General features: G+C 23.5%; 1 protein-coding gene and 2 long non-coding RNA genes across 3 annotated transcripts; 2 read left to right on the top strand and 1 right to left on the bottom strand.

Annotated features, from left to right (window-relative positions):
* Positions 1 to 52: 52 nt before the first annotated feature.
* On the top strand, positions 53 to 597 carry LOC122509051. Its single transcript, XR_006302282.1, has 2 exons — positions 53 to 141; positions 482 to 597. It is a non-coding gene; the product is annotated as an uncharacterized LOC122509051 (long non-coding RNA).
* Positions 598 to 751: 154 nt separating this feature from the next.
* On the bottom strand, positions 752 to 13087 carry LOC122509052. The gene is made up of 4 exons (XR_006302283.1): positions 12950 to 13087; positions 10038 to 10205; positions 9782 to 9803; positions 752 to 918 (listed from the first exon to the last, which is right to left on the bottom strand). It is a non-coding gene; the product is annotated as an uncharacterized LOC122509052 (long non-coding RNA).
* LOC122509050 (acyl-CoA Delta(11) desaturase-like) lies at positions 9382 to 13410 on the top strand. The gene is made up of 5 exons (XM_043622811.1): positions 9382 to 9726; positions 10071 to 10201; positions 10621 to 10826; positions 11238 to 11420; positions 12964 to 13410. The coding sequence occupies exons 1-5, from the start codon at positions 9552 to 9554 to the stop codon at positions 13286 to 13288; spliced, it is 1020 nt and encodes a 339-aa protein (XP_043478746.1). The 5' UTR covers positions 9382 to 9551; the 3' UTR covers positions 13289 to 13410.
* The last annotated feature ends 796 nt before the right edge of the window (positions 13411 to 14206 follow it).

The following is a 14206-nucleotide window of genomic DNA, read 5'->3' as shown; positions in this document are numbered from 1 at the left end:
TGTCCAGTTCTGCGCATGCGTACAAACCTCACAATAATAATAAAAATCATATGTTTGATTATTTTTTATTTGTTTCCTGGTTTTCATTACTAAATTGTTGCTAAAAATACCAAGAAAAAACCAAAAAAGGTTACATATAAGGTAAGTTTACAAAAAAATGCGTATAATATATATTTATTGATTTTTCATATGGTTTTTTACACACATTTTTTCATAACTTGTATTATATATTTATATAGAACAATTTTAAAAAGACACGTTAATTTATTATTTATTTGAAAATAAACGGGTTTCAAATAAACTTTTTCATACAAAAGTACTAAATTATTATTATAGCTGTATTTTGCAATGTTTTGTTGCAAATAGGACACAGGGCAACATTTTTCCCTTTATTATTTTTGGGAATAAAACACAATTCCTCCCAGGAATTGTGTTTCGGCCTTCCACCTCTTTTGTTAATTTTTTTTTATTTTAAAAAAAGCAATATTGTACAACAATCACTGACACATGGCCTGGCACATGGAGATGTATAACCTATAAATGGGTCTGGCGGCAGCAGACAACCTGACCTGACCACGAACAGTTAGAACTTTGTTTGTGTGCTATTTCTTTAAAACATAAATTTTAAAAAAACTTTTCAATGTTAATTAATAAATTTTTAAATTGAAATTATGTTTAAAATTTATTTAATATACTATTAAAATCACATGTTTCTTGTCTAAAATTTAAAAATCCCGCGCGTCACGCAATGTATGTAAAATACATGACATACGTAGAAAACTAAAGATGTATAATACCACGTATTATACGTGTAGAAAACCAGGTATAATACATCATGTATAATACGTACCCATCCCTGGTCAGATGCGACGGAAATTAACCTAACCTGATGTCAGTATAATAATCAGGACAGCCAACCTTGAAAAAAAATCAAACCAATCCCATAAGATTTTGCAAAAAAAATAAAAACAAATTTTAAACTAATTTTAATTATTGTAATTGTAAGAAATAATTTTCAGTATTTTAATTATTCAAGAATAATATTGTTAAATTTTTTAAAAATTTCCTATAATTCAAATTTATAATTTTAAATTGCAATTACGGAAGTAAGGGAATTTAAATTTGAACAATTTGAAATTCGACACTATTGCAAAATTATATTTACGATATTGGAATATTTTTTTATTAAATTCTTGCAAAATGTTAGTAAAAAAAACTCATCTTTCGTTATTCTAGACTATTTTTTAATAATCAGGTGTTAAAAAAAACAAAATATCGATTAACAATAGATTTAAAAATAGAGGTGCACTACTGCAATTTGACAACGTTAGTCAAAAGCAGGATTGTAAAATTATTTTCCAAACAAAATTAAATAAATATTTTCAAGTATTTCATTGGCATTGTTTCATAATTTATATTAGAAAAAATATTCCCTCCATTTTTTGAATACAAACCGAATTTTTTCAATAGTGGGAGAAATTATATAAAAAAGTAAATTTGACTTTAATTTGACTTGTTGAAACAACTTCCTATGCACTTTGCGCATACGCAAATACTTCACCCTTGGCATGAGACCATTTTTTGCCAAAAAAAAACGGTCATTTATTTCTGAAAATTCAGCATAGTTTACAATAAGGAAAAATGGCACTTCAAAATATTAATAAAATAAGGCCATTGATTTTTGGAATCACTCAACAACAATGCAGAACTTTAGTTTCTTTACCTCCAAGACACAGAATGTCATTAATAGTAAGTTTAATTTTTACTTTTTAATTTTTGCATTCCTTACGTAATAATTAATTTTATTGCAAATAATTGGTTTAAAATTTAATTAAGATTATAAATAAAAAAAGCTGTCAGTTAATTAAAAAAAATTTTATTCAAAAAATAAATCGAAGAAAACTAACATTTCTATTTTGAACAAATTATTATTTATATAACTACAAACAAAAAAAAACAGTTTTTAAATTTAATACTTAAAAAAAACGTAACTTTAAAATAAACTATTTTATTTAAAACTAAATTTAGAAATAAAACTTTTTAATTTAATTAATTAATTTAATATTAATTTTAATTTTTATTGAATTAATTTAATTTTAATTTTAATTTTAATTTAATTAATTTAATTAATTTTTAATGTCATAATTCATATTTTTCGAATATTTTTATATTAAAGAGTTATTGAAGTTAAATTATTTGTAAATTAAAATTTTTTAAATGTAGAAAATTGATTGAAAATTTGTTTATTTGAAAAAGAAAATATTAAAAATATTTTAGAAATAAAAATTTGACAAAAAAACTGTTTTACTTAAAAAGCAATTCAAAAATTAAAATTTATAAGCTCTAATAATTTTTTTAGGCGAAACTTGCAAATGGGTTTGCTATAGCATCTGCAGTCATGGCTACTCCTTTGTACATTGCAACAAATCTTAAACATTACAAAAAATAGAAAAAATCAAAATATAGTTTTACTTAATTTAAATTGAAAATTATTAATATTTCTTGTATAATAAAAAAATAAAATATAGAGAATTGAAATAGAATATTTTTTATATTCATTTTTATTTAATTATTTTTATTTAATTATTTTTACTTAATTATTTTTATTTACTTTTATTTAATTATTCTTGTTAAATTATTTTTATCAGATTTATTGAGTTAATTAAAAGTAATTTAAATTTTCATGGACAACAAAGATAAGTAAACTTTTTTTTAATGATTTTAATTATTTTAATAATATTTTCTGTGCAATAATTAAAAATTTCTTTTCATCTAGGGCGATGGAGAAAATTATTACGATCCTGAATCGGGAATTTTTTTATTGGGCATAACTATTTTCTCCAGGAGAATTCCACTGAAAGGACCAATAACGTTTTCTTTTTTTTAGCCAATGAATTTAAAAATAAAGGAAAGGTCCTTCAATCTCTGCTTACGTCATTGGAATCAATCACAACTACAACTACATTGAAGGGGTTTACTACTTGTAAATTAATCGACTATCATTTGGATGGAAAATTAAATTTCTGGTTGAAACAATAGGTATGTTATAAAAATTACGATTATATTACAGAAAAATTGATTTTTTTTAGCCTACAAGATTTTTTTCGTTAAAAATTAAAAACTGGGTTAAGAATTTTAATTATTCTGTAGAGAAATATTATTCTGAATACTCATATATTATTTTTACCCTAGTTCTTGATTTATTAATTTAAACTAATAAAAAAATAAAATTTCATACTCTGGTCTTTAAATTTACAGGTATATTAGTTTTATGCTTTAAATTCACTGCTTTTAATTTACAGTTACATCACATTCTCGAGTGATCGATATCACAAGGGACAACTTTTGGAACAAAAATTTGGAGGATTTGGAGTAATTGTTTTGATTCGCCTTTGACGTTTATGATTAAAAATAAAAAATGCTTCTCTCCAGAAACATCATTTCCACCATCAGAAATCCTGCTGCTACTAATGCAGTTATAAAAAGGAGTTTAGTTTCTTTGCCACCAAGATATCGAATGTCTCTTCCAGTGAGTTTATTCTTATGTATCTTTAATTATTATTAGTACAAGTATTTAATAATCAATTTTGGTACTTTAATTGTTAAAGAAAAAGCTACATTCAATTTCACTCAATAATAGGAAGTACTAAAGTTCTATTGTTTCAAAACAAAATCGAATCTTTAAAGGTGACATAACCTTAAAAATCGTTCAATTTTTAATTTTTACTCATGTGATTATATAATTTTCGAACCCACTAATTTTAACTTTTATTAAAGCAAATGATTTTTCAAAAATTTATTGTTTTTCCTTAATAAAATTATTCTTCTTATCAATCACGAAGTAATATTATCAATAATATTAATATAAATATCAATAATAACAATTAATATCAATAATAATTATCTAATAATCTATTTTATTATTTAAAATTGTTTTCTTTAAATTGTCTTTTTAAATTGTTTTTTTCAAATTGTTTTTTTAAATTCATTTGGTACGTCTTTCAATTTAAAAAAAAATGTTTACAATAAGATACAATATTTGTGATCAAAACTGAATAAGTATAATTTAAATCGTGTTTTTCTCTTATTTTACCTTACTTTTTCTTTTTCTCTAACAATAAATAGATAACCAAAGTGAAAATTGATTTTTCTAAGTGTTAGAAAAGAATTTTTTCAATTATACAAATTTCAAATTTAAGAAATTTAAAAATGATTTTTTCTTTTCAGCTTAAAGTATTAAATGGAATGCTCCTAGCATCAGGAATAATGGCATTTCCAATGTACGTCTGCTACAACCTCAAATATTACAGAGGTTCATCAGAATAATAGGATGCACCAAAAAAAATAGTTACATTAATAATTCAATTATTTGCAATAATATGAGTTGTAAGTTTCTTTTTTGATTAATATACCAAATGCTTATTAAAATTTAACACATCATTGTCTTTTTGAAATAATGTTTTGTTCAAACCTACGTTTCATTTATTATCGTTAATTAATAAAAATTTGATTTTCATCTATTTACCGAATAGTAATAATAATTTAATAACAATAATTTCTTCCAATTTTTAAAAATTACTAATATAATTATTAATTTAAAATATTTTGATAAATTTTTCTTTCTTTGAAACTTTTTTAATTTATTTTCAAATTCATTTTTTCATTTATTCACTGAGTTTTGAAATTAAAAATTTTAAATTCTTAATTTATTCAGAATTAACACAAAAAAATATAGCACTGGAAAAAAATTTATTTGATTCAAATAACCGATTACTTGACTATTATCAATTAAATATTTAATTGAATCAAATAATATTTATTGGAGTCAGTTAAATGGTTCAGTTCATATTTGCTTCAAATACTGAAATTATTGGTTCAAATACCATTTAATTGTCTCTAATAAATATTATTTGATTCAAGTAAATATTTAATTGGTAATAGTCAATTAATCTGTTATTTCAATCAAATAATTTTTGTTCATACATTTTTTTGTATATTATATAAATAATATATAAAATATTTTTTATAAATATAAATATTAGAATATAAAAATTTAGCTATTCAGCGAAAAATTGCAGACTTTCGATTGTTTTTTTGTCGATAAAAGTTTGGATGATCTTCTTTTTAGAAATTTTCTGTTAATTTTAAATGATGATTTTTTTCATGTGTGATACACGGGAAAGAGAAAAGATGTTCGTGTTTTATAGTAATTTACAAGAATATAATGATCTGGATAGTTATTAAGCGCTCTTTATTGATCGTCGTTAACATACAAAATGTGAGTGTATGTGTAAGTTTCGTGACGATATACCGCTTTCTTTAAAAAAATAAAAACTAAAAAGATAGGAAAACAGTTCGCTTTTCGTCGTAAATCAACGTTAGTAAAGAAAAAGAAAATGTCTAAAAAAAAATTCATTCTCAGATACTCTTTATTTTCGAAGAAAAGTAGAGAGAAAACTCTTTATTATAAAACAAAAATGGAAAGATTAAAACAAACAAGTTTATATTACAATATTTTCATTCCTTGTTTCGAAAAATTTTTGTCTTTCATTTTCATCTTCATTAATTTTTCCAATTATTTAAAAAAAAATTTTTATCAGAAAATTTATTGTCGAAAAACAAATAATGAATATTTCTTTACTATTCAAATATCTTAATTTAATTTTATTAAAAATCGAAGTAAATTATAACTGAAATTTTTTTTTTTGATAAAATTCATTGAAATAATAGTCTAAATAAATAAAAAAAATTTAATTACATCCAAATGTGTCTAAATAAGAATTTTGTTAAACAATCGAATTCTGCCAAATTTAAATCAAAGTAGACAAATTTTGTTATCGAAGAATAATTATTAAATAAAAATTCATCTAAATAGACAAAAGTTTTTAAATTTATCCAAATGAATCTTAATAGAAGTTTTATTAATAAACGAAAATTTTGGTAAATTTGAATTAGAAAAGATAATATTTTTCACTCGGAAAATAATTATTAAATAAAAATTCGTCTAAGAAGATAAAAATTCGTAATTATATCTAAATGTTTATAAATATACAAGTTTTATCAGTAAATGTAAATTCTGCTAAATTTAAATTAAAATAGAAAAATGTTGTTAATCGAAAAATAATTATTAAATGAAAATTTGTCTAAATAGACAAAAATTTCTAAATTTATCCAAATGAACCTAAATAGAAGTTTTATCAATAAATGAAAATTCTGCTAAATTTGAATGAAAATAGTTAATTTTTTTCACTCGGAAAATAATTATTAAATAAAAATTCGTCTAGTAAATAAAAATTTACAATTTTATCCAAACATTTTTTTTCCAATTATCGAATTGGAAATTATAGTAATAAATCAAATTCCTCTAAATTTAAATTCGAATACATAATTTTTTTTACTCGAAAAATTTAATGAATTCAGTTAAATAATAATTCGTCTACAAACAAATTATCTTTAGTAAAAATTCGATTCGGGAAAAATTTAGTTTCCATGAAAATTGAGTCTTTGAAAATGTTGTTTAAATTTGTTTGAATACAAAATTTAGATATAAAATATTGTCTCGAAAAATTGAACAATTGTGAAAACATTTTTGTTGTTAGGGAATATTCATGAATCATTAATTTCTCATTCTATGAGTAGTAAACAATTACGAGCGGAATTTTTGAATAAGCAAAAAGGAAATTGATCGACGTGTGTCGTTAAATTTTCGAACCGATTTATATGCATTGAGTCCTTTAGTTTATGGAACTATATAATAGTCCACGAAATGGGCCTTTAACACGCAAAATAAATCCCTTTAATATATACCCACCGATCTCATATTCACCTGAAAAGGCATTGTGCGAAGCTGAGAAATACTGTTTTGCGATACGAAAAAGCATATACATATTCCCAAGGAAATGGAAACTTTTTATTCAGCAAAGAAGAAGAAGAAGAAGAGGAGGAGGAAGCAGAAGCAGAAGAAGAAGAAGTTGATATAAGAACGTAATTTGAGATTCAGAAAAAGGGTTTGAAAAATATATAGGAAATTGAATTCTTGGACTTCTTTTGATTTTATCGTCAACTTAAAGAGCTTTTATTCAATTTTATATATTAGTCGTTACTGTGGATTCAAAAGTCTTCAATTCCATGAGAAATTGTCCGGGGATTTTAATTATGCATTTCGTTGCGAAATAAGGGAAAAGAATTTTTTTTTCTTCTTTTTTTTTCAAACACAGTTGTGAGTAAAGTAGCTTATGTATTTACTTTTCTCAAACGAGAAATCATCATTTGAGACGAAAAATTTTTTTTCTTCCCTTGAAGCGAGAAATTCAAGAGTCTAACTATATACATTTATACTGAGAGAGAAAGAGAAGCTGATTATCTTAAAAGGGTCTGTCGTTTATTTAGAAGTATTAGTTTAGTTTACTCTTATATTTCTGGGCCATTAGGCTTTAGATTTTTAAATCCTCTTCTTCTTCAAGATTTTATTCTCTTGCAATAAAAGAAATTAGAAGAGATGTGCGAAAAGAGGGAACGATAATGCAGGATCGATACACTTTTTTTCTGCAATTTATCATTTTTTTCCTATAAAAAAAAAGGGAAGTCGAGAAAAAATTTTTCTTGGTTCGTAAAATTAAAAATACAAAGTTAACTTGAAGATGAAAAAAAAATTGCATTGTTTTTTTAAAAGTATTTTTACAATAACCGATAATCACAATAAAAATTGTAATCAAAATTTAAATTTTCGACAGAAATTCAGATTAAATAATTAAAAAGAAATGTACTTGAAAAAATTTTTCGTTTTTTGGTTACAAAAAAAAAAATTTTTGCGTCTCTCTTGCTTTTTATAATTCGTATCAGTTTGCTTCGCTGATTCAAGATCTTATTGAAGTTATACTTAAAGCAAATAGCAAAAGATGTTTGCAGTTCTCTTATCATTACTTAAAACCAAGAGGCTTTTCAGTACACAGACATGCAATTTGATTTATTTGCTTAGTAGTTAAATTCGAATGAATTACAATCTCGAAAGTAAACTGTAAATAATTATTAATTATTAATTATTTAATATTTATATCAATTAAATTTTTACCCAACTACATTTCTACTTGATGGAATTTCGGTAAAATTTCTATTTCTATTTCTATTTTCATTTTCTATAATTTCTACTCCATTTCTAATTCCTGTGTATAAATTTTTAATTAACAAAATTTTTATTCGCTTGATAACAATTGCCACATGTAATTATCAACAAAATTTTTTTCACAATTAATTATCACACACAAAAACTTATAATTTATTTTGTGTAATAATAATTGAAGTTTATATGAACTTTTTTTTGTCTTTGTTATATAAAATCGTAAAATGAGTTTAAAAATAAATTTTCGAAAAAAATGATGATGAAAATGGAAAGAGTAAATTTTTTTTTGAAGGGTATATTTATTGGAGAGCTCGTCGGATCGGATATTCATTTCACGGTCAAAATACAGACATTGGTCTCTGCTTCCTGTATATCTTTTTCATGTGTTTTCCCTTTATCTCTGACGATATATCCCAATATCCTAGTAATTTCGCGTTCATATATATTTTTTTTCACAAGATGACATCATCCCTCAAAAAAATATTCACCTTCGATTTTGTATCACAATACTGAAATTATATTGGCAATCGATCGAGATGAAATATAAGCCCGAGGGAGCTGCTGCTTTTCATGTTATCACGGCGCAATAAACGATGAGCGAAAATCAGTTTATTGTCAAATGTATGATCATAAAATGGAAATACATCGATTTAACCCTTTCCAACAATCTTTTCGCTCTTTTCCTTTTCATTAATGTTTATTCCATTTTTTTTTTGTTTAAATATTTATATAGAAAATTGTTACTTAAATTTGCAGATTTTTATATCGAGAAGTAGAATAATTTTTAGATATTTTGATCGTAATTATGGTGAGTTGCTATTTTTTCGAATGATAGAAATTCTATCAGTTGAAAATAAAAAAATTTTCTCTTCTTTTCCGAATTGATCCCAAATATTGTATATTAATAATGATGCAAAAATAATTGTTTGTATTACGAAACATTTTTTTTTCGCATTGATCACAAATATTGTATGTATATAAATAATGATGGAAAAATAATTGTTTGTATTATAAATTTTAAATCTAAAAGAAATGAATTTTTAAGTTTGAAAACATCGAAACAAAAAATATTTTAAGGTTTTTATATTTAAATTTGTCACAATGAAAAAAATTTGTTTTTAAGGTCACAAAGGTCAATATACTCCTTTCCTTAACGAAACTCAATAAATAATTTATGAAAAAAGTGACTACGCGTGTATTTCAAAATTCGGCGAATTATTTCATGTTACTGAGAATATCATTAGTAATCAACAAATTGTTAACAAGCAATGTCGCTCGATTTTCATATGATTAAGTCAATTGCTCTTGTATAATAAATAAAAATGTTTTACTGAAGTATTCAAATTTCGTTAGTATCGTTATTTTTATTTATTTATTTTTTTGATAAATAAATGATTCTGTTATTTAAAACTACAAATATTTTATATAAAAAATGACTGCTACCAAAACTGATCAAAATTCTGTTAAAAAATCAAAAATTGGTCCCTTTCAGTTTAAAACACAACCGGAATATGTGTATTCAACTGCTATTATCATCGGATATTTTATTACTATCTATGGACTTTTTACTTTTCCGTATAGTTTGTCAAAGAAGACTATTTTGTGGAGTAAGTATTTTACGAATTTAAATTTTCAAATTGTAAACATAATGGAAAAACTCACCATGAATTTTGAGACGAGAAACCTGAAAAATGTGAAAAGTTTATTAATTTCTTCGAATAGTCAATAGCCGTTAAAATTAATTTGAAAAACTTGAAAGAATTATATGAAAAATAATATATTAAAAAAAATTTAGTTGTAATTTTGATTATTTTAATTATTTTAATTTTGATTATTTTAAGTAATTTCAATTAATTTAATGCAATTATTTAACAAATTTTTAATTTAGTTATTTTCGGTAAATAAAAAAAAAATTTACATGTTTTGTTGATCCATTTTTTGGCGATTGTAGATTTCGCCATAGGACTTTTTGCGAAATTTGGAGAAACCGCTGGTGTTCATCGTCTATGGAGTCACAGATCTTATAAAGCGAAACTTCCTCTCCGAATATTTCTTCTTTTGTGTTATTACCTCACTTTCTGGGTAACTAAAAAATAAATTTGACAAAAATTAAAAATTAAATTTGACAATACAATCATTTTACAAATAGAAATAAAATAGAAAATAAAAAATAAACAATAAATTCAAACTTATATTAATTACATTTATATTAATACAAATTGTATTATTATCTATATCTTAATCTATAAAAAATTAATTAAAAATTTTTAAAAGTTAAAATAAAAAATACTTTCTTTGTAGTAGAAAGATAAAAATAATTAAAACAAAAATAATTAAAAAAATTAATGAAAAATAAAAATAAATTAAATATGCAGCACCTAATTGAATAACATATTACAACAAGAAATTACAAATGAACTTTTAATTAGGTCTTAATGAATTATTTATATATTACGTTTAAATTTAAATTTGAAATTTTTCCTCAATTGTTTCTTTTTCAGTATAAAGCTATTGATTGGATAAAATTCCATCGAGTACATCACAAATATACGGACACTGATGCAGATCCACATAATACAAAACGGGGATTTTTTTACTCACACGTAGGATGGATTATGTTAAAAAAACATCCGGAAGTTAAAAGGCGTATTAAAGAACATGATTTTAGTGATATTTATAATGATCCTGTGTTAACGATTGGAGAAAAGTAAGTAAAAATGTAGGGAATTTATTTCACATTTAAAATTTTATTTTTAAAAAATTTTCCTTCAATTAATAAAATTAATAAAAAATAATTCAAAACTCAGATATTCAATAAAATATGAAACAAAATTATTTAATTTTTTCTATTTGAAACTTTACGTGAATTTTTATTTAAAATATTTTGAAATTCTATTTTTTTAATATTAAAAATAGATAAATATTAAAAAAAATATTAAAAATACTATTCTCAAAATTAAAAATTTTATAATTTATATAATTATATTTATTTAATAATAATTTCAGTTTCATTTTTTCTAAAGTACATATTTTCTGATTTGTTGAATCGTAACGAAATAAAATATTTCTATAATGACCGATCAAAATATATTGAATAACAAAACGATCATTTGAAAAGGTATTTTATTCCGCTTGGACTGACATTGTCCATCATTATTCCTACACTTGTGCCAGTTTATTATTGGAATGAGACCTGGAAAACTGCACTGTGGGCTGTATTTTTGCGATATTCAATTGGAGCTAATGTTACCGGGACCATAAATAGTTTCGCACATTTCTATGGAAACAAACCATACGATAGGTAATTATTTTCTCAAATACTACATTTACATTTTTTTCCAATTATAGAAAAAATTCAAACCTCGAATCGACTTTAGAATCCAAAAAAAAAGTCATTTTAATCAATTCAAATAACGAAAAAAGGTGAAAAATTCGTTTATTTTAATCAGATTCTTTTATAAAAATAAAATAACGAATAAAAAAAGGGCTTTTTGAAAATTTGTGAGAGAAATGTCGAAATAGTCATAGTTTTATTTAAAATAAATATTTAATCATTATTATTTTTCCGGAAGAATTAAAATTCTTCAAAACATTCAAATTATTTTCATCATTTCAATTCAATTATTATTTTTTAGAATTTTCAACTAAAATTCTTCTACATATAAATTATTTAGAATGATTTTTGAAAATTTTCAAATCTGTTTATAATTCAATTTTACGAAAATTCATCGATTATTCGAAAATTCTACAATTGTTATATTAGAAAATAGAAACTTGAAATGATTTTTAAAAAAATCCAATTAAACTTTTTCAAAAAAATTAATTCTACAGAATTGTTAATTAAAAATAAGAAAAATTTAGAGTTTCAAAGATTTTAATTTGAAACCTTTTTAAAATTCAATTATTTCTAAAAATTTACGCTTTAATGCTTTTAATATTCAATTATCTAGAATTTCAACTGATATTAATTTTTAAATCAATTTTTATTAGAAAATTCTACGAGAATTCAATTATTTAAATACAAAAATAAATAATTTACTGAATAATTAAATTCTTTTTAAAATTGAATTCTCATAAAGAATTTTATCAACAAATTTTTAAATAATTTAATTCTTTCGACGAATTTTAATAAAATTTTTAAGAATATAATTACATTTTTCGAGGAATTCGATTAAAATTATATTAAAATTGTGCGATGAGTTTTATTGTTCATGAAACAAAATTGAATCCCTATAAAAAATTTTATTTTAATGATAAAAATTGAATTATTGCGAAGAAATTTATAAAACAAATTTGTAAATAATTGAATTTCTTTGAAATTTTTATTATTTATGAAAATAATAATTTGCGTCGAATTTTATTCAAATTTTTTTGTTTTTGAATAATTGAATTCTTTTGGAAAACTTTATTAAAATAGTAGATATTGAAAATAACTTAATTGAGGAAAATTTTTGAAAATAATTGAAATTTTGACAAGAATTTTATAAAATTTATAAACATAATTGAATTTCTATGAAGAATTTTTTTACTATAGAAAATAATTGAATTTCTACAATCATTCTTCATTAAATAATTAATAAGTAATAATTTTATGATAGTTGTTCAAGGATTAAGTTATTTAAAAAGAAATATTATCAGAATTAGTAAAAATTGAGGGATTTGTATTAGAATTCGTGGTAATTTCGTAGTTTGAGTCAAACAAAAAAAATCACCAAAATCCAGATTTTTTTTATACTTTCTAAAAATTCAATTTTTTCCAGTACTTTTAATAAAAATTCCTGACTTTTCCCTAAATTGTAGCAACCCTGTTATATATTAATTTATACGCACCGATTTTTTTCCAGGGACATAACGTCGGTTGAGAACAGAATATTGTCGATAATAACATTGGGCGAAGGATGGCATAATTATCATCATGTATTTCCCTTCGACTATAAAGCAGGAGAACTTCCAATTTATCCCTTCAATATGACAACATTATTTCTTGATATGTTTGCAAAAATTGGATGGGCTTATGATTTAAAGACAGCCTCGGCTGAAATGATCCAGAAACGTGTCAAGAGAACAGGCGATGGCACTCATCATCTCTGGGGTTGGGGCGACCAAGATCAATTGCCTGAGGAAAAAGAACAAGTCATTATCACACATCAATCAAAATTAAATCACTAATTACAATTTCAGCCGATAATTATCAATTTTTTTGAAAGAAAGCAAATAATTGTCACCATTTAAATTATAATTGAGAATTTTGAATTTCAAAAAATACGAGAATAAAAGTTTTTGAAAAATTTTTTTCTCCTTAAAAAGAATTATTTTATATTCGCGCATGAAAGGATAAAATTTGAGTCTAGATAGAAAAATACGTATCTGTATATATTTATATATAAGACTTGATAATATATACACATAACATGCTGGATTGTATATATAAGTTTAGAAGTGAAGCTTTTTCCAAGCCGTTGTGCAAACTTCGGGGGAGATATGTTTGTAAGCCGAGTTGACACTTCTCATCTCCTCATTCCTCTCTCTCTCCTCTTGGACGTTATCCTTCTGGCATGGCATTCATGGTTATAGTAACTATATAAATTGATAAGATTCATACTTGGTGACGGGTATTCAGCTCTATTCAGAATCGATTTACTTCTTACTGCGCTACTGTGTTTCATAATATTGGGTGTATTATGTAGGTGAATCTACTGTGAGAGAGATATTTCATATACAGATATTTCATTTAGTTCACTTTGTCTGGTGTAATGTATAATAGTTCCTCTTAAGAGAGTGGTGAACCTTCCTCTTTAATCAGTAAGCCTTTGGGACGCAACCCTTCCGGAGCTTATATTGTTGAATACCGTGACTTTCTTGCGACTCCGCATACTCAATTCTCCCAATTACTCAAAGCATACCAATGATACAGTCACTGAACGTGTTTATTTTTTCAATTCTCTCTCTCTCTCTCTCTCTCTCTCTCTCTCTCTCTCTCTCTCTCTTAGTCAAAACCACTATTATTTGTGACGAAAGCTTCACTAGAATTGGATGCTGTAAAAGAAATTTATGTTAATTTATTGAAATCGGAAAAAAAGTTTACAA

This window comes from Leptopilina heterotoma, unplaced genomic scaffold, assembly GCF_015476425.1.
Source record: "Leptopilina heterotoma isolate Lh14 unplaced genomic scaffold, ASM1547642v1 Lhet_59, whole genome shotgun sequence".
Classification (NCBI taxonomy): Eukaryota; Metazoa; Arthropoda; class Insecta; order Hymenoptera; family Figitidae; genus Leptopilina; species Leptopilina heterotoma.
This window is presented reverse-complemented; position numbering and strand designations above follow the sequence as displayed.